Here is a 22,690-nt window from a genome sequence, read left to right as displayed (position 1 = left end):
CTCTGAGGTTGCAGTTACCTTAGTCAAGCAGTCTAAAAATATTAAATGGAAAATTCAAGCAATAAGCTACGTCTAAGTTTTCAATCATGTGCCATTCTGAGCAGCGTGATGAACTCTCAGGCCATCCCTCCTTTTCCTTTCTGGGACGAGAAATCATCCTGTTGTCCTGTATATACCCACCTTTTAACGACTTGGGAGCTGTCTTGATTTTCAGATTAAACAACAACAACATAGTGGATGAAGGTTCAGTACTATCTGTGGTTTCAAGCATCCATTAGAGGTCCTGGAATGTATCCCTCACAGATAAGAGGACTACTGTACAGTCATATTATGAGGCTGCTGGGGTTCTTGTGAAGGTCAACTGAGGTAATGTACATACAATGTTTAGAGCGATCTAATAAATGTCAGCAACTTATCATTATTATCTGTATAATTATACCAAGTGCTGACTCATACCCCTGGGGGTTGGCTGGGTTCAGGCTTTTCTCTCATGAAAACATTCCTGATTTACTAATAGTGCTTTCAAAGATGTGATGAATTTCCCAAACTGCCTAACTTGTTCCCCAGAAAAACTGAAAAGGCTCCCCTAGAAACAGCAAAAGAGAAATGTATTGGAGGCTCACTGTAAAGACTGCCCTTAGGACATGAGCTGCCAGCCTACCTTACAGGGGAGGCCATGCTGAGGCTCTGTGACTGCTTTGAACAAACAGATCCCCAGGGCACTGTCTGACAGAAAAGACTAGAAAACACATTCTACAAGAAACTGAATAGTATTTACAGCGAGGCCCAGTGAACATGCAAAAAACTTATTGTACTTTCTTAAATATATTTGACTACCTTGAATGAACTTTAAAGTGAAGTCTTTTGTCCCTCCCTTTGGGTTTCATTTGCCACTCTCATTCCTTTGTAGTTCTCTGGGCATAAGTTACCAGAGACTGAAGGTGCCAAGGACAATTTTGTGCTTTACAATTCTAGGGTTTAGAATGAAGTTATCAGTTCACTTCATCCAGTCTGCAGAGCAATTATTCCCTTGCCTTGCTAGAAACTGGAGTGAAAGTTTCCTGTGTGCCAACTTCAACTTGTCTACAATGTTTTGAAGTGCTACTGGTCGCAAGGTTAGAATGTTTTAAATCAAATACAGAGAAAAGGTATCAGCTAGACCATCAGCAGCACAGCTCTGTAAGCATGCTTCTAAAATGTTCAATAAAAAAAATCAGAATGCAGTTATAATGCATGTATACACAATTTTTTCCCTATTTTTGTAATTTTAAGAAGTTATTGGGAGCTCCTTATAATTTACTTAGGGAAGCTCTAGAATCTTATAAGCTGCATCTTTTAATGGCAGGGACCATATTGCATGGACCATTAATTTTGTAGCTCTAGGACCCAAACTTAGTAGATAATCAGTAACTATAGGCATCAATTTATATGTAGGCTTAGAATATTATATGAGGACACAGACTCACCACCAAGTCAAATAGAAACATGTAACAGACCAGCATCCAACTTAAACAAGAAAAAAAAATACAAGTAACTGTCTTTTCAAACTAATACCTAGTTTCTTCTCTTTACCCTCTCAAGAAGAACACAGTTCTAAAATATTCTCATTACAGTCTCTGGGGACAACATTCCAAACCATTTTTCTTTCTGAAGTAGCCTTTTAAATTGGCTGGGCCAGTGCAAGATCAAACACAAGATACCTCAAGTCCAAAAGTCCATGGATACCGAGACAGCCCGCCAGTGAGTGAAGGTCAGGCTGGCAGGCTGCATTTTGTTGTCATGGCTTAGTGCACACCAGAAGAGCCAAGAAATTAGGAAGCCCAAGGACCTTCAAGCACAACCTGTCTGCTGAAGTTTCCCATTTAGGTAGAGATTATCTCTATTCCATTCCCTCCCGAGAACAAAGTGAACATCGTGCTGAGAGGTCAGAAAGACGCTAACGAGGCTGGACAGAGCAGAGCTGGAGGCACCGAGTGCATGTCACAACGAGCATGTGGCTATCCCAGCCACAAAGCCCTGTTAGGAAGCATGTGGAAACACTGGTCTATCGATAAAATAATATGTTTTCCAGAAGACCCGGGTGGCTGTCTGAAATAACTGGGGAGCAGACAGACACAGTATTGGACACCGAAGGGAGATTGCTATCAGTGATAGGTAATAACGGACTGCATTCTCCTCTACACCATCCATCAATTGCATCAACAAAAGGACTGATTTCTGATGCCCAGAAAGGAATGCCTGAGGATGTGCTCCATCTCAGTTCATGGCACTCAGCAACGTGTGGGGAGCAGATGGGCTGCAGGACACAATGATCTGTCTGTACAACGTGATCATCTTCTCTTGCAGGAGGCTGAGAAAACATCTGAGCACCTGCTGGTGTCCATCATATCTTCCAAACTCCCTGGGAGCTTTTCTCCATATTTCATTCTAGCTATTTTATTATGGTAAGGGAAAAAAAATTTTTTTAAATAGTTGTCCTTAACCCAAAACAACAGAGAAAAAAAAAAAAACATAGTAAGGGAGGCTTAAAACCAGAAAGCATATCAAAATACATTCTACAATCCCTCAGCTGAGTGGAAACGACCAAATGATACAGCCAGGCCCTCAGCACACAGCTTGAAAACTAATATGATTACTCATGGGGTGTTTCCAGTTCTACAGTTCCTTATCCCCACCCTCCTTCCAGGAACTAAGATTGCGCTCCGTGGTGATCAGTTTCTGGGGGCAACTACTTTCACAGTGAACTGCTTGAGACTGGAATGAAAAATCAGCTCCAAGGATGGTATTTTTATTTTTTAAAAAATTGTCTGGGGGAACACGAACTGATTAGTGGGAGGGCAGAAGAGCACAGACATCAATCACACCAACGACAAAGAAGGCAAAGCACCGCTCAGTGCAGAAATGAGGGGCTGGAGAAGGCAAGGCATGAAGCACACAGTGGCAGCTGTGAGTTGGCTCTGGGCGGTTACCGGCAGGGTTCTATGTTTTGGGCGCCAGCGGGAAAGAGCCTGCCCAGTGTCAGGAGAGGGCATGGCTGGGCATGCTGGCTGAAGAGAAGTTTTAGGATAAGCAGAAGAGAGAAGGTGCTTAGCTATTTTACGGGAAGGACATCAAATTAGAACTTGCCATTTTGAGAATTCAAAACCCACAGTCTGGATAAAACATGAAAATTAAAAAAAAAACAAACTGGGGGGATGTTAGTATATTTTATTCAGATTTGTGGGTTCTGTGAATGGTAAAATAATTCATTGGTCTATTACCTGTCTTATTGTAAAATCTAGAAGTAAAGAGGATGATAAAAGTCTGCCATGGTGAAAGGGCGGCTGGAACAGATCCTTAAGTACACACGGAACAGAACTGAAGGGAAAACATCTGATGGGTCATGAATGGTTTAACAAAATTTTGGTTTGGTCCAAATACATTATGCTTAGGGATTTACTTTCTATTTGGAAACATCTCTTCCAATTTTTTACAAAAAGAGTAATTTCTTGACTACCTTGAGGAAGACCAGGTATAGGTCTCCCTAAATCATGGACAAGTTTCATCATCCTCTTGGTATTCTAGAACAGTGTGGAAACCAGGAGAACAAGGTACCTGCTATGTGGACTGCTGACAGAGGGTCCAGGCTGTGAGAGACTACATTTGCCTCGTGGCTGTTTGCAATGAACAGGGGGTAAAGAAAGAAGAATGTTCAGTCCAGGCAAATAAAGACAAGCTACTGATGAAAATTAAACTAAAAGTGCAGCAAAGGAAAAACAAATCAAATGAAATGAGCAGTACCCACGAATTAAGGAAACTGGCTTTTCTTTGTAAAAGTAAAACACATTTACATCTATTTTACTAGTCACTGAAGAAATGTAAGTTGTGGTCTTGGAGTCCACATCAACATGGGTATGGCCCCCACTTTTTATGGTAGAAACACAAAGGACTACACTGCATGAGGGTCTCTTTATACTCCTATTTACGTATAATATGTGTACATATATTTATAAATAGAAAATAATAAATTATTATTAATAAATGTAAAATTCACTATGCCATACTGCATATTTCAAAGATAATTTACTTTAAACAATCTTTTAGAAACAGTGTAAGATACTGAAATAGAGACAGGCAGGTGGCATGGTGGTTAAGCTAACTGGATCCCTTTGTGGTTTGAGTCCCAGATATGGCAACTTGAAATACATACTGGGAACATGTACACGCATGCCTAAAATCCTGAGAGTAGAGTGGAGGAGATGGGACTGTGGCATGACCATCACCCCACGGGGTGAATTCTTATCATACTCCCTGCCCCCTCTTTCTCTCTTGTAATTACATGTGTCCTATAGCAATAAATAAATAATTAAATAAGATACTAAAATAATATTAAAATTTCTTGATAAAGAAAACATAGACAACAGTAATATGAGCTTATTCTTGGTAGTGATGAAACTTAAATTCAAAATTTGAGTTAATAAAAGCTAAACATTGACTTGAAAAGCCAGTATTCCTTCACATTCTTAAACTAGGATCTATAGGAAACTAGTGAATGCAAACTGAAAACAATCCTAAGAAAGGCAATACAGTTATCAGCATAGAACATAGGTATGTAACAAAGTACAAATGAAATCAATATTTCTAAAAACTAAGGAAAATGAAATGATTATAATCAAAGCCAGACCAAAAAAAAAAAAAGTAAAACCCAAAAAACTAAAACCAAAACAAAACAGAACAAAAAAACAAGCTTCTAATTACACAGAGAAATCAAGGTGTAGAGGGCAGCAGTGGCCAGATTTGCCTTTTATCCTCATTGTGTTCCAGCAAAGCAGCCCCAGCACAGGCATCAAGGGAGAGTCGGCCTGGGTGTTGCCACTTTATCACCAAACCTTCAAGACCACCGCTCAGAAGCTTCTTGATGGAGCATCAAAAGAGTCTCCATTTGCCTTATCAATTCATTGGGCTTAGGAGGCATTCACAGTTTTGTTTGCCCCTGGCTGAGGCCTGTGTAAGTGCAGCCTACCTTTTTAGGTAGACATGGCAGTGGTGGTTTGAAGGAAGGAGACATCAAAGGGACAAATGAGCACCATTCTAGAAATGGCCATTTGCACAAGAAAAGTAAATGTTCTCCCTGCATACCAGCCACACGTTGAGCTCTGATTTTTTTTTTTTTTTTAACAGGATTGCTATTTTCCATTCCTGAGCGCATGCTGGAAAGGCACATGGCAGGGCTGAGGAGGCAGCACCACACTGTGTGACAGCCCTCTTCTGGCTGAGGACACCTGCTCTGCGGGGGAGAGCCTGTGGACCCTGTACTAATCCTGTCACCTCCAGTTTCCTCCCATGGGTCAATGGAAAATGACCAGTGGGAAGTTACCGTTCTCTGTCTGTTTGGGGTGCTTCTTCCTGATGTAGGACTCACAGATCCTGAGGTGTCCAGCTCATCAGCGGAAGACCAGGAAGACAAATCCTATGTAGAAAAAGGGAATTTTACTTTTATTATTTAGTAGCTGCATGTCCCAGAGCCATAGCCTTCTTATTTCTTAGTGACATGGATCTGAGAGGGTTGATACAGGCTTGGGAGGTGAAGAAGTCTGCAGGTGACTCAGAATGAAGAGAAACCAATTTACTGGGGTTAGAGACAAAAGACAATAATCCAGGAGCCTACTTCTAGCACTAGAGAATTCATATTATTTCTGGCACTGCTGCTATTCAGAGTAGATTTTTCTTTTGTATGCTTATCACAGCGTAAAGAGTTTGGGTGTTCTTGTCAGTGTTTCACAATCAATTGCTTGAACTCTCACTAAGCCATGACATAGCATATTTAAGAAAAAATTATAAACACCTAAGTGAAAAGAGGACCATTTTTCTTTCTCTTGTTCTTTAGTTTTGCCATATGGTGTGTTTGGTCACCAGAGAGAGACAGGCAGAGAAAGAGAGGATAAGTGAGAAATCACCCCTCTCCCCCTGAACAGGGAATGGCCAAGCAACAATCCTTTTTTGTCCATTCTCCTCTTGGGATTTTGGGCATACAAGCACATGCACCCAGTGTGTTTTTCAAGCCACCAGGTGCAGGACTTGAACCATGGAGTTGGCCATGTGGACGCAGAAAGTTAACCTCCATGGCACCTGCTAGCCCAAGAGGATCATTTTCTCTAAATTAATACTTGCATATGTAAGGAGAATGCATGCCTTACAAGTGTTGGATACAAAACTCACATGCAATGAATGGTTTATTCTACCATGACTGTGTGAGTGGAAATGAGTGAGTTCTTAGTGAATAGGTGAAGTAAAATGCCAGAGTAGTGGCGGTGCCACGGTTAGTAGCAACAATTACAAGAGATCTTCTGGACTTCACAGACTCCAAAGAAGTGTCCTATTTAAAAAGTTTATGAATCTACTTTTCTCATTTTGAGACAGGGTTTGTAAGTACAATGATTGAGAATGGCAAGTACTCCATTTGAAGTATGAAGATTCTTATAACAAGTGTTATAAAAGGATGTTTGTTTAGTGCTTACCTGCTGACTGCTTGACATGTCTAATAACTTCTCCAGTTCCTTGATATGACGACTGACCTCCTTCAAGAGAAGCTTGAGCCGATTTCCAATAACATGGACCTTTTCTTTGGCTTCTAGACAGTCTGTGCCTTCAGCATTCACCAGTAGTTGGCAAGACATGTCTTGTAGTGAGGCTACTTTGAATTGAGACTCCAATAGTTCACGCCTTATTTGCTATGTATATAATAAAAACATGTTTCTAAGCATTTTTGATGATTGGATAAAGTTCCAAAAGCATAGAATATCACTTTAACTGAGTGGGCAATTACACCTGAGCACCAGAACACAGTTCACACGTGTAAGGATGCAGTAGCTATACATGTGAATTGGAGACCTGTGTTCACCCTGGCCCTGCTGAAAAAGTTCCACAGGACCCCTGAACCTTTCTGATCTCTGCTTTCTCACTTGATACCTGATCTACAGTATTGCTGGAAGTTTCAAATTGGTTAATGCATGTTGAAATGTTTAAAATATAAAGTATCATGCAAATGAGACAAAATATTCTTTTAAAGAGAAAGTAAAATATTACCATCTAAATACAGCAAATCTCTATGTCCAGGTATATTCTGGTATCTAGTCAAGATTTGCAAAAAATATAGGGTGACTCATCATTCACAGTTGAAGGCCGGAAGGTCAAAGTCTAATAAGAAATCCAGTTGCATAGCTATTTTCTCTTGGTTTTTAAGGCTTTTATGTACTTAATTAAAAGCTACCAATGCTGTCATTTAGGTTAGTAAGTGTTAAATGTGAAGACACTGGATTTTAGAAATACAGGAAGCTACAAAATACAAAACACTTTCTTCTAATGGAACTCAAATAGGCATTCTTTTTGTCTATAAAATCACTTAAATACACTGTACAGTATATGGTCCAAAGATCCTTACATAGAAATCCATGCAGTAAATTTCCTTTAGAAGTTAGTGCTAAAATTTTTTTGCTTTTTATCAGATAATGAAAATAAGTTGACTCATCCTGCTTCTCTTTTTATTTTACCTTTCAGAAAACTTGGTGCTAAGGTTCGTGTTTAATCTTGTATGTTTAAATTTCTCTGAAAAAATAACTTCATTGTCTCTTTCTATTTTATAATTTGAATGTCCTTTTACTGTACATCTCCAGATGTATTTTGGGGACATAACATAGAAAATGTAAATTAAAAATAAGTGCAATTCACCAAAAAGCTGCCTTCACACAGACAAGCTAATTAAGATCAGGACATCTAAGACATTTTACAACTGAGCAATGACTTCAGAGCCAGATTCTAAAGCTAGCAGATATCACCTTCAATACATGTTTGCTTCACAAAGCTTGGAAACCATGAGTTTAGAAAGTGTGAGTTAGAAACTACAACAAAATGTAAAAAGAAAAAAATAATATATTGCCACTGAAACTCAATTTCTGTAAATGACGTCGACCCTGCTAAAATAATCAAGGCTGCCAGAGTTCACTCTCACCACAAGCTGTTTGTGATGGTCCTGGAGTATCTCTGCATCCAGGTTAGAATCGATAGGAACAATTTCATTTTTCCTTCGGTCGATGTTCTCCAGCATAAGAAGCAAACCGTGGCTCATTTCATGGAAATCCTACAAAAATACAGGATATAAAGTAATAGGATAATATGCTTTTGCTTCCTTGCAGCTTAAATTTCCATTCTTTCCAATTGTGACCTTGGCGAACACATTTGGTTTTAAGATCATGTACACAACTCCTCTCTAAGGAAAGCATTGTTGCTGTTGTAATGACCTGACCATGAGTTCATGTTCTTAGTTAAATTATCTAATTTATTGCTTGGGGAAAAATTTAGACATAAAAGTGGCATCGAAATACATAATTTATGAGAGGGAGTAGTGCTATTATTAATATACAGTTTAAAAGGAAGCAACTCTACTACTCTCTCCTCTGTGTATTCAGATTTTCCAATCATTCAGGCCTACATTCAATCTCATATCCCTTCCACTTATACCTTTGTTCACTCATTTAGTCAATGAAGATATTTGTTAATGAAGGATTGTCATGTATAGCAATGAGTGCAGCACTGACAGAACAGTGTGGATGCCTGTGTTTGAGGAGCTCTTACTCTTGGGACACCTATAAATCTGAAGACCAGGCAAATCCCTTCAGGGCTTCTGGTTATGTCTCAAATATGATCCAAATTTCTGTCCTAAACCTAGAAGGCCCTGTGTCACCTGGTCCCTTATCACCTCCCCAGTCTTTCTCATCACTCCCTGTCTCACTGAACACATTCTGGAAACTGGCCTTTTTTTTTTTTTTTTTTTCTGTCCTTAAAACTTTAAGCTTTTCCTTCTTCTGGGACTTCCCATGTGCTGTTTCTCCTTCATAACAACATCTTTCCATGGTTAGCTCAGATAGCAATAGACTATCTCTGACCACCCTCCTAAAACAGCTTTTCTCAGTTACTCTGATCATCTAAGATATTGCAAGTATATTGGTTAACTACTTGCTTGCATTGTATTTACTCTGTTTTCCCCAACAAAAATAGAGGCTTTGTTGGGACCACCAGTTAGTGTAATGGCTATGTTGCTGGACTCCCATGTAGTCGACCGTGGTTCGAGTCCCAGACCCGGTGGCTTAAACTCACGCTGGGTGCGTGTGCGTGCATGCCCAAGATCCCTAGAGGAGAACGGAGAAGGGATTGTGGCGTGACCATCCCCCCCTGGGGGGTGATTTCTCACTTTCTGTCTCTCTGTCTCTCTCTGTCTGTCTGGCGAGTGCATGCACCCTATAGCAAAAACCTCTCCCCCCCAAAAAAAAAAAAAAAAAAAAAGAGGCTTTGTTGTATCCCATTTGTTATACTATGGACACTTAGCAAATAAGAATGGTACGAATTGATGAATACATATTTGTCATGCTTGCTCTGATGGTAAAGACATGTTGCCTGTGTGCCAAATCAACATTTACTGAATGAGTGAACTAAATAAATGAGTCCTTGAAGGAATGGCAGGACTGTGCTGAACTTGGGGAACAGTCTCCTCTTAGTTGGACATACAACTAAGATGGGATCTAGCAGGTTTGAATACTGATCACATATACAATTTCTCCAATAAAAAAAATTCTGAGCATACAGTTATTGCATTCAAATACTGACTTAGGGAGCAAATGCATCCCTCAGGAAACTGAAATAAACGGTTAGACTCAGCTACCCTATTAATGTTTTGCCTGGGGTCGCCACATGCCCAAAGCTCTCCCAACCTGACACTGCATCAGTGCATCCTGTAGCAGGCCCCGCCACTCCTCCAGCAAAAAGCACACGCGGTCCCATCGCCCATTCATTTGGGATAAGCGATCCTGCAGGTCCTGGCTCTGCTCAGAGTCAGCCTGGGTGAACTCGGAACTGCAGAGATTGATAGAGAGGATGATGGCTTTGCGGTGGTCCACAGCTTTCTGAAGCTCCTGAAAAGAGAAAGGAGTACAACCAAATAAATATAATAATGACAAAAAAAATATTTAAAAAAAATAGTGTAAGTCCCTTGAAAATTTTGCTCAAATGAAAAGATCCATTAATTAACACTGGTCTTAACAAGATGGCTAGGTAAGAGACAGTGGTGCACACCACTGAGGGCCATGCTGTAGAGAGGAGAAATGGGTGAGAAATAGCACCAACATACAATATACACACAAAAATCCACACTGTTCAGGAATATATAAGAACAAGGAATGTCCCTTACATTTTTCTGAATGGTGGCCATTGGTTTGAGGAATGGGAGTTAATAAAACAACAGGAGGAATTAATATCAATAACAACAATATCAATTACAAGAAGCAATGATGACCCTGTACAATGAACTAACCAAATGAACTAACCCAACTTCCTTCACAGAGGATACAGCAAAACAAAACCAAACAAAAACATTTTTAAATTGTTTTGAGCAGTAGGATACTTGTTTTCCCCCTGTTTTCTGAGTATAATAATTTGAGTTTACTAGGCCAATGGTATTCAGTTCTGTGTGCATAAGAATGAAGTGGTGGGAACCAGCAGTTAGCATAATGGCTATGTCGCTGGCCTCCCACATAGTCGACCATGGTTCATGTCCCAGACCCGGTGGCTTGAAACTCACGCCAGGTGCGTGTGCGTGCGTGCCCACGATCCCAAGAAGAGAATGGAGGAGAGGGGATTGCGGCGTGACCATCCTCCCTGGGGGGTGATTTCTCGCTTTCTGTCTCTATGTCTCTCTCTGTCTGTCTGGCCAGTGCATGCGCCCTATAGTGAAAAAACCTCTCCCCCTCCCCCTCAAAAAAGAATGAAGTGGTGAGCTGGCCCCTTATTGCAGATGTCTAGTGCTGTGTCTAGAGAGTTAGATCCTTCATGGCTGATTGTGGTTCAAATCCTGGCCGTAGTAGCTTGAAAAGATGCCACATATGTGTGCTTATGTGTCTCAAATCCTGATAGGATGCAGAGGTGGAGGGAAAAAGAATTTTGGCATTACCACACCCCCAAAGAATTGAGGGTGCTTTTATTCTTTCTTTCTCTGTATGTGTCTTCTGGCAATAAAAAAAATTACATATATATGAAACTAGATATGGAAAATTATCCACGATAACATGTATAATTAAGTCACTATGCAGTATATTCTGGATGGGAAATCACATTTTGTATGTTGTGACAATGCTCAGTGAATAAATGTAAATTAATTAATCAAAAATAAAAAAGAAAAAAGAAAAATTATATATATTAATTAATTAAAAAGAAAAAATATGAAGTGACAAGCTTGTTAAGAAAGCAGATTCTATGACCCAGTCTGAATGTTCTGACTCTGTAGGCGCAATGGCCCCCAGGCTGAGAATACTGGTAGTGTCATGGGTCACATCTCTGTGATGGTAAAGAGTGTGAATTGAGTATTTCCTGAGCTAATCAGTATAGTTTGATTTCATAAAAAAACCAGCTGACTGATATTTTGGCTTTGTGCTTTTCCTAAAGTCTAGAACTCAATTCAAAAACTTGAGCAGAAAAAGGAAAAAAAAAACTTGGGCAGACAATATTCATTATAATTAAGTACATGGGTATTGATTAAATACCTGCATATCAGGTTAGGGTGAGCAATCCTGGAACTTATATCTATGCAGGCTGCATTTTCCTGTATCTCACTGGCTGTTATATTCTCAATTTGTCTTAATTTTTCACTTTTCAATAGGATCTTAGCATGCTACTGTAGGTTCAACTACAGAAACAGCATCATATCAAAAGATACTATGAAAAATATCTGGTTATTCCACATATTTATTTTCAGGAAATATAGATGGAAGGATTGAAAGAGGTACAGAGGCTGATGGCTTTTACTTAACATGTAGGTTGACTCCAAAGTCTTGTTTCCCTGCTCTAAGCTCACTGAGTTATTAGATCCTTACCAACTTTTGCTTCCTTGACTTTTTAAGGAATTTAGTTATAATACAATACTGCCTTACTATAGTTACTTAAGGATTCTAAGAAAAAATGCATTTAATGGGACCAGCAGTTAGTGTAATGGCTATGTTGCTGGACTCCCACGTAGCTGACTGTAGTTCGAGTCCCGGACCCGGTGGCTTAAACTCACACCAGGCACATGTGTGTGTATGCCCAAGATCAGCGTGGCCATCCCCCAGGGGGGTGATTTCTCACTTGCTGTCTCTCTGTCTCTCTCTGTCTTTCTGATGAGTGCACACACCCTGTAGCAAAATCCTCTCAAAAAAAAAAAAAAAAAAAAAGAAAGAAAGAAAGAAAGAAAGAAAGAAAGAAAGAAAAAGAAAAAGAAAAGAAAAGAAAAAATGCATTGAATAAGATAAATATTGTAAATTGCATCTCTTATTCAAAGGTTTGTCCTGAAACTCATGGTGTTGTTATAGAGGTCTTTCTGTAAAGCTGCAATTATTGGGGAGCATTCATGGCATGGTAATTGAGGCAGCTGAATCCCACATGGTTGACTTGAGTCCTAGACCTGGCAGCTTAAGCACCATGCTAGGTACATGTGTATGTGTGCCTCTATGCCCAAAATCCCAAAAGGAGGGAGAGATAAGGAAAAGGGATTGTGGAATGACCATTCTCCATGGGCAGTGCTTTCTCACTTTCTCTCTGTCTGTCTCTCTCCAATGGCAAGTGCAAACACTCTCTTGCTAAACTAAAAACAACAACAACAAAGATCCAATTTTTGGAGCATCTTTGGGGAAGAATCAATTCTCTTTCTGAAAATTCAAAACAAAATAAGAAAACCACTCAATGCGAGTGATAAAAACATCAACCCAGAGCAAAGAACATTTACTAAAACCATAGAAACATAAGCAGCACACTTGATATATCTCTGAATTTCAAGAGACTGGATAGCTACATCCCGAGAGGAGGACATCTTCATGTTCTCCAAACAACAACAACAACAACAAAAACAGACTTTAATGGGTTTTAAAAGGAAATGGAGCTCTCGGTACATGGGATGCTTACAACAGACTCCACATATTAATGCATTTCAATAGATGGCTAAGGAGGATTTTTAAATCTAGAATTGGATGTAAGGAAAGTTATTTTGTGTTCTATACTCATAGAGGCCAAAATCAATGAAAATGTTAGGTGTTTTACCACAATTACTCTCCAGTTTAGTTTTGTCTTATTCACTATATTTATAATTACTCCTGATGCTACCTAATCAATTTTGGAAGTTTCACCGATTCTGTAAGGCTAAATGATTTAATTAATTTCTCACAAATTCCCACAGATGCAACCTCAGAAAAGATTACACTTCAGCTCTAGATACAGATTTGCAAGACCATGGTTACATCTGTATTTCTCTAACTTCCTAAAAGAAGTTCTTTTGGGGCCAATTCTGATAAACATATGATTTCAGTTAGATCAATACTTCTCTGGTGTTTCAAGCAGCTACCATATTGACATGTAAATTGCTTTCATTGATCTGCCAATGACAGCTCATGAAACTGCATTTTTCCGTATGTCTAATGGTCACCATGTTTGCTCTGATTGGCTGTTCTCCACATTTCATAAAACTGACTGGTCATATCTCAAGATACCAATTAATTAAAGCATCTGTACATGGTGAACAGTTCTACAATATGGTCCATATTTCTGCCTTTTAAAATCATTGTTATGAACCATTTAGATTTGGGATGGCTAGGAGAGAGGAAAGCATTGTTGCATTTCTGCTCATTTCTCTTAGACACTGTCTCTGTGGCTACATAAAAGATGACATAATAATCATGTTGCTGAACTCTCACAGCATCGACCATGGTACAAGTCCCAGATCAGATAGCTTAAAACTCTTGCCAGGTGTGTGTACATGCATGTCAACAATCCTGAGTGGAGAATATAGAAGAAAGAATGGCAGCATGGCTAGTCCCACAAGGGGTGATTTCTCACTTTCTGTCTCTCCAGTGAACATATGTACCCTATAGCAAAAAAAAAAAAAACAAAAAAAAAACAAAAAAAAAACACCTCTTAAAAATAATAGGAGAGCTCAAGGTTTCATATGTTTGGGCATGCACACAGAGGCTTTCTGTTTGGCCACTGTGGAAAAGGCAAAGGAAACTACCTTGAGCTTTTTGATTTGGAGCTCAATGGTGTGGATATCAGTGCTGAGCTCCAAGCGCTGAAGCTGGTCCAGTTCCTCCTCCGTCTCTCCCAGCCAGGCCCAGATGTTGTTCAGGTCTGTGTTAAACTGTTGCCATTTCTGGAGGTTCTGCTTCATCCTCAGCTCCTTGCTCAGGGCTTGGGCTTGCAGGAGCTCCCAGCGGTCAATCACACCTTGCAAAACATGCACAGAACAGTGAGGGGTTTTCTTCATCTATTATGTTTAGTTAATGCTTTAAATATTCATTGGTGCCTAATTTTATTTTTTATTATTATTGTTAAATTTATTTACTTTTTTATTTTTAAATTTTCATTTTTTTATAATTCATACATTAAATTGCTATACATTATTTAGGTTGTGAAGAGACTTTACCCAGCATGACATACACTTAAGCCCAGCCCAGCTGAGACCACCATACACATTGTCGTCAACAGATGATACACCTTATCTGTGTCCCACAAGTGTCTTACCTCTCCATTTCCGCTCCCCCCCCAAATTTCTATGCTCTTCCCCTCCCACATTCTCTTTCCACTTTGTCTCTAGTGTCCCTTACAATTTTTAATACTTTTATGTTCTCCGTCTTTCACTCTCTACCATAGCATGTGGACAGTCCGTATATGTTAAGTGGAGACAAACAATGTCTCTCTTTCATAGCCTGACTTGCTTCACTCAGCAACAAATCTTCCATATTCCACCTTCTATCAAATTCCAGGACCTTGTTGTTTTTTATGGATGAATAGTATTACATGGAGTGTATGTGCCACAGTTTTTCAATCCATTCATCTGTTTGTGGACATTTGGGTTGGTTCCATGTCCTAGCAAGCGTAAATAATGCTGCAATAGTGTGAGAGCTTCTCTAAGTGCTCTCCTGTCTTTTGGGTAGATTCACAGGAATTGCTGGATCATATTTATTTACTTTTTTCATAAGAGTGAGAAAGAGAAACTACAGCCCAATAGGCTCTTCATGCCATGATCAACCCCCAGCTTTAGCCAGCTCTGGATCATGGGCTGTAAATGTCCAAGTATATGTCCAACATACTCAGGGAGATATCCGGACTTGAACTAAGAACCTAACCCTGTGGGTGAGCCTTGGAGAGCATTGAGTTTTACTGCAGTGCCACTGTCTGGTCTCTTGTGGCTAATTTTTATAGCAATAGAAAGAAAAGTAATTCCATTGGGCATTTCTGCTGTCATCTATAAACAGAAGTTAAATGGTATAACAGCTTTGTCTTCCTATTTGCATTTTTATTACAGTGATAATAGAGTATCACTGTGAAGAACATTATGAAGCAGTCATGCTCCTGAAGGTCTCATGCTCTTGGTTCCTTTCTATACTAGGGCCCTGAGAGCATACATGTAAGTGCCAGACAAGACAGAGGCAGTGCATGGAAATACATGGAATGAGTGGAAGACTGCTGTAATGCTCTTTGTCTCCCTCTGTATCAAAGGAGTTGGTTACAACCTGGAGAGAAGTTCTCATAACAGAACAGTGAGGAGGGAAGCCATGCAGTCCAGTAGAACTTGAATGCAATAAAGTGCTTTGGGATCTTCTATTTATTATATTTAATTGTCAAGAGTGTGCCTGCATTCACCAGAGAAAGAAAGAGACAGAGAGAGAGAGGAGAGAGAGAGAGCAAGAAAGTACCTTGAATGGGGCATGTTCACACTACAATCTCTGCTTCTCTATCCTATCAGGATTTTGGACACACACATGCACATGTGCCCAGAATGATTTTCAAGCTACTGGGGCTGGGATTCAAAAGCCATGTCAGATCTGGCTGACTCAACCATTAGGTCATGGAGCCAGCCCTCAGGATCTTCTGTTTTACTGTCTCCAGAACCAGGCCCTGTACACCCACCTGCTGTCTGGGTTTCAGTACTATTCAAATTCACAAAGCCAGGAAAGCTCTCTTCTTCCTCCTTCAGTTTGTGCTCCAGTCTCCGCACGGAGTCTATACTGCCACTGCATTCACCCAGCAGTTTCATCTGTTTGGACATAAAAAGTAGACCCCACATCACCAACTTTCTCATCAGTGCAACAGCTTTTGGGGAAAATACCTTTGTAGTTCCTCAACAAGAGCAATGGCTGTGTTTATGTCTCTGGGCTACTCTACTAAAAACAAGCAAACTTAAAAAACAAGCTCTTAAAACAGATGACACACCGGGGCCAGCAGATGGTGTAATGGTTACATTGCTGGACTCCCACATAGACAACTGTGGTTCAAGTACTGGACTTGGTGGCTTAAAACTGATGCCAGGCTTATGTGCACATGAGCCCAAAATCCAGAAAAAAGAATGGAGGAGAAGGGATTGCATTGTGGTCATCCCTCCTGGGGTGTGATTTCTCACTTTCTGTCTCTATCTCTCTGGAGAGCACACACCCCCTAATAGCAAAAACCTCTCTCTCAAAAAAAAAAAAAAAAAGTCAACACACTAGTATATATAAAATGCAGTGCCTTAAAAATGTACTTTGCATATGTGATTTTGCATCTGTCCTCAAAATTTCTTTTAAATTCACAAATCTAAACAGACTAAACCAATCTGGAATTTAAAACTGAGGTGAGCAATTCACTATATAATTTTGGGCAAACTGCTCTCTCCTTCTCTTTTTAAAACTGAAATGTGGGAATGATAATATTACCACAAATCTCATGGGATCAATTTTGCATTAAATAATTAAAATACTTAAAAGCATAAATCAGTATTAAAGCCAGCTATTTTATGAGAAAATTTAAGCAATGTTTAATAGGTATCAGGGGACTAAATTCTATAATAAAAGAAAACCTTCCAAATCCATTTTTAATATCATTCACAGTATTCAAAAATTGCAAGAACAAATCATTTCCAGGCACTCCTACTAGACTGACCATAAAATTATCTTTCAAAGCCTTTAACAAATCACAATGTCATTAAGTTACTTGATTACTTTTGATTGAGGTTAAGTGTAATTTCAGTGATGTCAACATGGTCATCATAAAACGGGGCTATACTTTTAAAAAGAGATTTCATTGTAATGTAATGAAAGTAGGTGAAATAGGCAAAAGGAGACTAGAACTAAACTCATGATTGATTCCTCTTCTGAAATTATGAGATAATAATACCAATATATATAACTAAGTAGTTTTCTTCCCCAGTTTAAAAAAAGTAGTTTGCAGGACAACAGTTGGCATAATGGTAAGGTACTGGACTCCCACTTGACCATCTGCAGTTTGAGCCCCAGACCTAGCAACTTGAAAATCATGCTGGGCCATGTATGTGCATGCACAAAATCCCAAGAGGAGAATGGAGGAGAAGGGATTATGGTATGGTCATTCCTTAGGGAGGATGATTTCTCACTTTCCCTCTCTTTGTCTTTCTCCGGTGAGTGCATGTGCCCTTTGGCAAAAACCTTAAAAAAAAAAAAAAAGTAATTTTTATGAGTTTAGATTAGATTAGATCCAAGAAAATTATTTCTTCTTTCTTTTTACTTAACATTTCTTTGGATGTGAAAGAATATATTAGGCCAGGAAGAAAATTACTTTAAAACCTTCTTGCTTAGCTATATATAACTATGTGACAGAAGCAGGTAGTTCTCTGGGAAAAATTATTTGGTCAGTAACTTGAGCAGGGAAAATAACATCATGACAGACTTTATCATAAATAGTTTATAATCCTTTTGCTATCTTTTCTCCAAGTCCCTCTTGTTAATTAAAATTGTTTTTTCCAGAAAAAGCATATAAAAACAGAGGACAAAGGTATCTCCAAGGTCATTCACTGAATCAAAAAACGCAGGAAAAGAACTAAAAAATTCCATGTTAGTAATCTATTAGCCAAAACCTTCTGGTCCAAGGTTAACCTAAGTCCAAAAATTATTTGATTTTGGAAATATGCCTAATGACTTTTGGGGGCCAAGGCATTTTGTTGCTTTCAATTAAACAGACATTATTGAGAGCTCCGTTTAGATAGGCTGGTCATTATGATGAGCTTTGGGCCTGAAAGGAGATCAGATCTACTCAAACAGTAACTTAGTAATATTCTTTGTGCATATCTGTGTTGATGAGTTCAAGGGCAGCATGGTGTTTGGAGACCTCTCATATAGTTGTCATGCTACAGAAGGGCCATTCTTTGTCACAGAACTGTGATTTCCAGGATCAGCTGGCAGGATACTCACGTAGCCTCTGTAGCTGGAGTCTAGCTCTGGCCCTGTGGGAGTTTTGCTGCGGATGATATTTTCAGTTTGCTGCATCCGAAAACGGCTATCATCCAGGGCTTTGTCCAGTTGTCGGATCTGGGACTCTAAGGTGCTGTGATCCCCTGTGGTGTCAACCATAAGAATCTTTACCAGCCGTACTATTAGACTTCAGCCATGCTTGACATTTAAGGAGAAGTTTCAGAAATTATTTCCATTATGGCAGCATAGAAGTGGCACATTGGTGGGTGATTATAAAGCAAATTTAGTATTATCATGCTGGTGGGTTAGACAGTTTGATGGCTAAACTGATGTGTTGCACCAAGAGTCCTAGTGAACCTAAGATTTCTCTGCAATGAATTCTGAACAGCCTGTATGTCAGTGCCCTCTTTCAACTATTCCCTAATACCTCTGAATTTTGCAAATTGTGGAAGGACTTTCTAGAACTCTGAAGTGGGGTTTACTGCTCTCCAGTTACTTCTCTTGTTTTTTTTCTGGAGTCACCCTTTGAGCAAAGGAAGGCATGCCCTCTAACTGTCCTTTGTGTCCTGAAGGAGAAGAATGGGTCACGGTGGGCCACAGGAGGCCCAGGTTGCTGCATCATTCATTTAAGGCATAGGTTCAAGTTAACCAAGAAAAGACTAGCTCAGCATAGATATGTAAGGAGCTGTCAAACTAGCAGTAACTTGCTTTCATCTGAAATCTAACAAAACCAGGAGAAAGCTAACATTTTAGCGTTTCCAGCAAGGCAGGCACTTACTCATAGCTTAGAACCACTGGTACATTCTCCTCTCAGAGTTGTGATGTTTCTTTGCAAAATTATAATGTGTGTGTGTGTGCATGTGTGTGTGTGTGTGCATGTGTGTGTGAGAGAGAGATAGAGAGAGAAAGAGAGAGATTGTCTTTGAATTCCACAAGAACATTAATCAGAGTGAAGCTAGCATAGGGTGAAAGCACAATTAGTAAGCTTTATTAAACTTATTCCTGTTTTTGATAAAGGGTCTTCTAAATACACCTAGAAAAGGTCTCCCATAAGGAATCATTCGGAAAATCATGCTTGTAATAATGCTACTTTGCTCCCTGTCCTTTTGCTTTCCCTCAAACACTGAAGTACCAACAAGCATCTCATCTCTGTAGTTCAGTAGTGCATCACCATGTTCAGACACTATTTTCCCCACCCTCTCTCAATTACATATCCTGAACTGCAGTTTGTTTAGTGTGATACTGAGCAAAGCTAGTTCCACCTTTCTTTAATTGTTTTATCAGAAACCGTTCTATTCTCAAAGGGAAATTTAAGACTCAAGGTACAATACATGCAGCCTGATTCTCTTCAGCCAGAGGTAGGTCTACAACCCCATGAACCTGGCACTGCCACAATCAAACTGGGGCCATGTGCTGAAGAGTGGGTTTCCTCATGTTTTCTGCTGTTAATGGGCAACACAGGTGTATAGGTAGTGAGATGGATCATTAACAAGTGGAAAAGTGATTTCATTTCACATGATCCATGAAATCCTATTTTTGGTGTTGAGGCTGATTTTCCTACTGTAGCAGTAGAAGAGAAGAGTGGGCCTTCACATGCTGAGCCACAGAGCTGTGAGGGGTGCAGCAGGGGTGCTGTGAGGAGGTTGGTTACAGGCGAGGGAGGGAGGCTTGCTCTGGCTTTCCATGCCTACCAGAGATATTTCTGATTGCATTTTCTGTGAGTTTTACATAGGCCTCAGGGCTTTCGGGGATCATTACATCTGAAAAGAGAGCACAGTCTAAGTTGATAGCTAGGATCTGGAAACCACGAGTTCCTTGTGGCATGAAAATAACTTTCCTAGGGAAAAAAGGAAATTAGACAACCCTGAGCACACTAAGCAATGTCTGTGCTCCCTAAAGGCTGCCTGAAATGAGTCTTGATAGGTGCTCCCAGTGACTGATAGCATTTTATAAGCTGTTCTAAGCACTCATTTATTCTCACAGAAACCCTCTGGGGCTCCTGGGAATGTCATTCCTATTTTATAGATGAGAACACTGAGTCCAGAGGAATTAAGTTACTAATCCAAATTTAAACAGCTAGTAAGCAACACACGTAGGATTTCAACCCAGACAGATTCCGAAGCAGCACTGTCCCACGGTTCCATGTAATTTCAAAGGCTTGGAAGCCACATTAGAAAGCTAATAAGAGACAGACAAAATTAATTTAAATATTAAATTTTACTAAACTAATATATACAAATTAAAATGTGATGAACACAAATATCATTAATAATTTATATGCCTCCTTGTACTAAATCTTTGAATTTGGTGTTTTTGTGTGAGTGTATTTTTTTCTTACAGCTCATCCTTATTTGAACACTCACATGGCTTAAATGAAATATTGGATAGTGCTGCTTCAGATGTCACATGCTGGACTAATGGGCTCTACTGTAAAGACAAAATCGCAATGAGACAAGTTGTTTTATTTTTAGAACCATGCCATGTGCCTGGAATTCAGATATAAACCATCAGCAACAGGCAGAAATGCTCATAGATGTCTTTTCAGAAAATGCAAGAGATGCTTCCACAAGTGCTACAAATCAGCCTCCAATTATTCACTCTGTTCTTACCTTCCTTACCATAGTCCTTGCTTTCCATCCCTTTCACTGCATGTGTTGCCTGGAATTTTGTCCCTGTTTCCCTTCATACATGCTTAGTGTGATTTTCCTTATTCAGTCAGGGACAAATATCATTTATATGTAGATAGTTACCTACTATATTTCCAAGTCTTGATTGTCACACCCATGTCTACTGCTGGATTTTTGTGTATGAATATTTTACAACAAATATCTCAAATTCAGGATGTATTTTGTCAAAGTTGTCACCTCTCTCATCTCACTACCTTGCCACCCTTGCCTAGATACACCCATAACCTCTCTCTCATAGTCCTTGGGGCTAGGGTCACCTGTTTCATTCACCAAGATATGTAACACCTCTATCTCGATTCAACCTCGAGTTGTGGAGGAGTCTTCCAACTTCTTACACCTCTTCCATTTTATGTATTCCCAATGCTACTCCTTTAGTTAATACCAGCATCTTTCTTGTGTCCTGCATTATAAATGTACCCATTGGGACTTTATTCCTCTTAGTATGCTCTCCTCCCTATAGTATCTGTCTAGATCTGATCACTCACCTCCCTCCTTAGACCTTGTTGTGGTTCTCTATTACCTTCAGGCTCAGAGTCCAACTCCTTTCCATGGTGAACAGGCCACTTTATAAGAAGGTTCTCATGTACCTTACTAGCTTCTGCTTTGTCCACTCCATCCATCCAACCTACAGTCTCCTCACTCTGCACGAACTTCAGATGACCAAGAGCACTGAGGCTCATGATAATGCTGGGATGAGATCTCTTTCCCGTCTCCCTCTGAACATTGCTGTGTTTACTGCCCCACTGCTATTCCTTTTTCTGGTCTCAGCTCAGAGCTTTTCCCTGATGCCTCTCCTCAATGCTCCAGGTTGGTTGCCCCTTGCCGGTGTGTCTAAATGGCTATGCTAATTGTTGTATCTGATAAATACACGAATACCCAGTTCTCTTAAGTACAGTGTCCCCTGATGGGAGGAGGAAGAAGATGACTCTGGATAGCTGAAAACTGTTTCTAGTACAGCATTAATTCCCTTGTATTTTCCCCACAAGCTGGCACACAGGAAAAGCTCTTTCCTACCTGATAAGCCAACAGCACCCCTGAGGTAGAAATCTTTGTCTTCCTGACCCTCTTCATCCTCGGAGGGCAGCGTTCTGGACACTGCTGACTCCAGGTCACGACTGAGGTCATAGTCATGGTCCCACTCCAGGGGGATGGAGTCCACACTGGCTGGGGTGTCTCTTCCTGATCGCTCGCTCCGGAGAGGCTGGGCAAGTGACAGGGAGGGGTTGGAGGAAGGCTGTGGGGAGAGCACGCTGTCTGCTGATGGCTCATGCCAGCGCAGGTCGGAGAGGGCTGCCGAGTCGTCCAGCTCCAGCTCCCTGTCTGAGAGGTCGTGCTCATCATCCGGGAGCTGGAAGGGAAGTCAAACAACCCCATCACTGCAGTGGCCGAACCAGCAGCCCATGTACCATTCCAGGTTCTACCATCCACTAAGTCCCTATATTCAAGCTGATCTGGGCCCTGCCTACCATGTGGGGATAGCCCAAACTTCCCATCAACCAATAAATAAGACTCTTCTGATCACTTTTATGGAAGTCTATTGGGGGCCAGGTGGTGGCACAGCAGTAATGTATGTGGGCCAACGTGTGAAGGGGCCTGGATTCCTACCCCTGAGCATGGCAGACACACATGTCTGTGAATAGGCAGGCTAAATCAGGGGTGGATCACAATAGGAAAATGCTTGTTGGAGGTGCCCAGCTCTGTCTCTGTCTCTTATGCAAGAAATACATAAATAAAAATTTTGAAAGTCTTACAAAT

The 22,690-nt window shown here is 40.2% G+C and overlaps 1 protein-coding gene across 4 annotated transcripts in view; it reads right to left on the bottom strand.

The window, feature by feature from the left end:
- Window positions 1–22,690, bottom strand: part of SYNE1 (spectrin repeat containing nuclear envelope protein 1) — a 596,966-nt gene that overhangs the window by 5,553 nt on the left and 568,723 nt on the right. For 3 of the 4 annotated variants that reach the window (XM_027769865.1, XM_027769873.1, XM_027769862.1), the window contains 10 exons: window positions 21,950–22,283; window positions 19,940–20,008; window positions 18,249–18,391; window positions 15,958–16,084; window positions 14,060–14,271; window positions 9,744–9,944; window positions 7,988–8,116; window positions 6,498–6,710; window positions 5,357–5,449; window positions 3,595–3,653 (listed from right to left, as the gene is read on the bottom strand). In XM_027769865.1, coding sequence (XP_027625666.1) covers window positions 3,595–3,653; window positions 5,357–5,449; window positions 6,498–6,710; window positions 7,988–8,116; window positions 9,744–9,944; window positions 14,060–14,271; window positions 15,958–16,084; window positions 18,249–18,391; window positions 19,940–20,008; window positions 21,950–22,283 — 1,580 coding nt within the window. The remainder of the gene's footprint in view (window positions 1–3,594; window positions 3,654–5,356; window positions 5,450–6,497; window positions 6,711–7,987; window positions 8,117–9,743; window positions 9,945–14,059; window positions 14,272–15,957; window positions 16,085–18,248; window positions 18,392–19,939; window positions 20,009–21,949; window positions 22,284–22,690) is intronic. The other variant, XM_006140001.3, reaches the window with a different exon arrangement.

This window comes from Tupaia chinensis, unplaced genomic scaffold (genome assembly GCF_000334495.1).
Source record: "Tupaia chinensis unplaced genomic scaffold, TupChi_1.0 Scaffold000014_1, whole genome shotgun sequence".
In the NCBI taxonomy this organism is placed as follows: Eukaryota; Metazoa; Chordata; class Mammalia; order Scandentia; family Tupaiidae; genus Tupaia; species Tupaia belangeri.
This window is presented reverse-complemented; position numbering and strand designations above follow the sequence as displayed.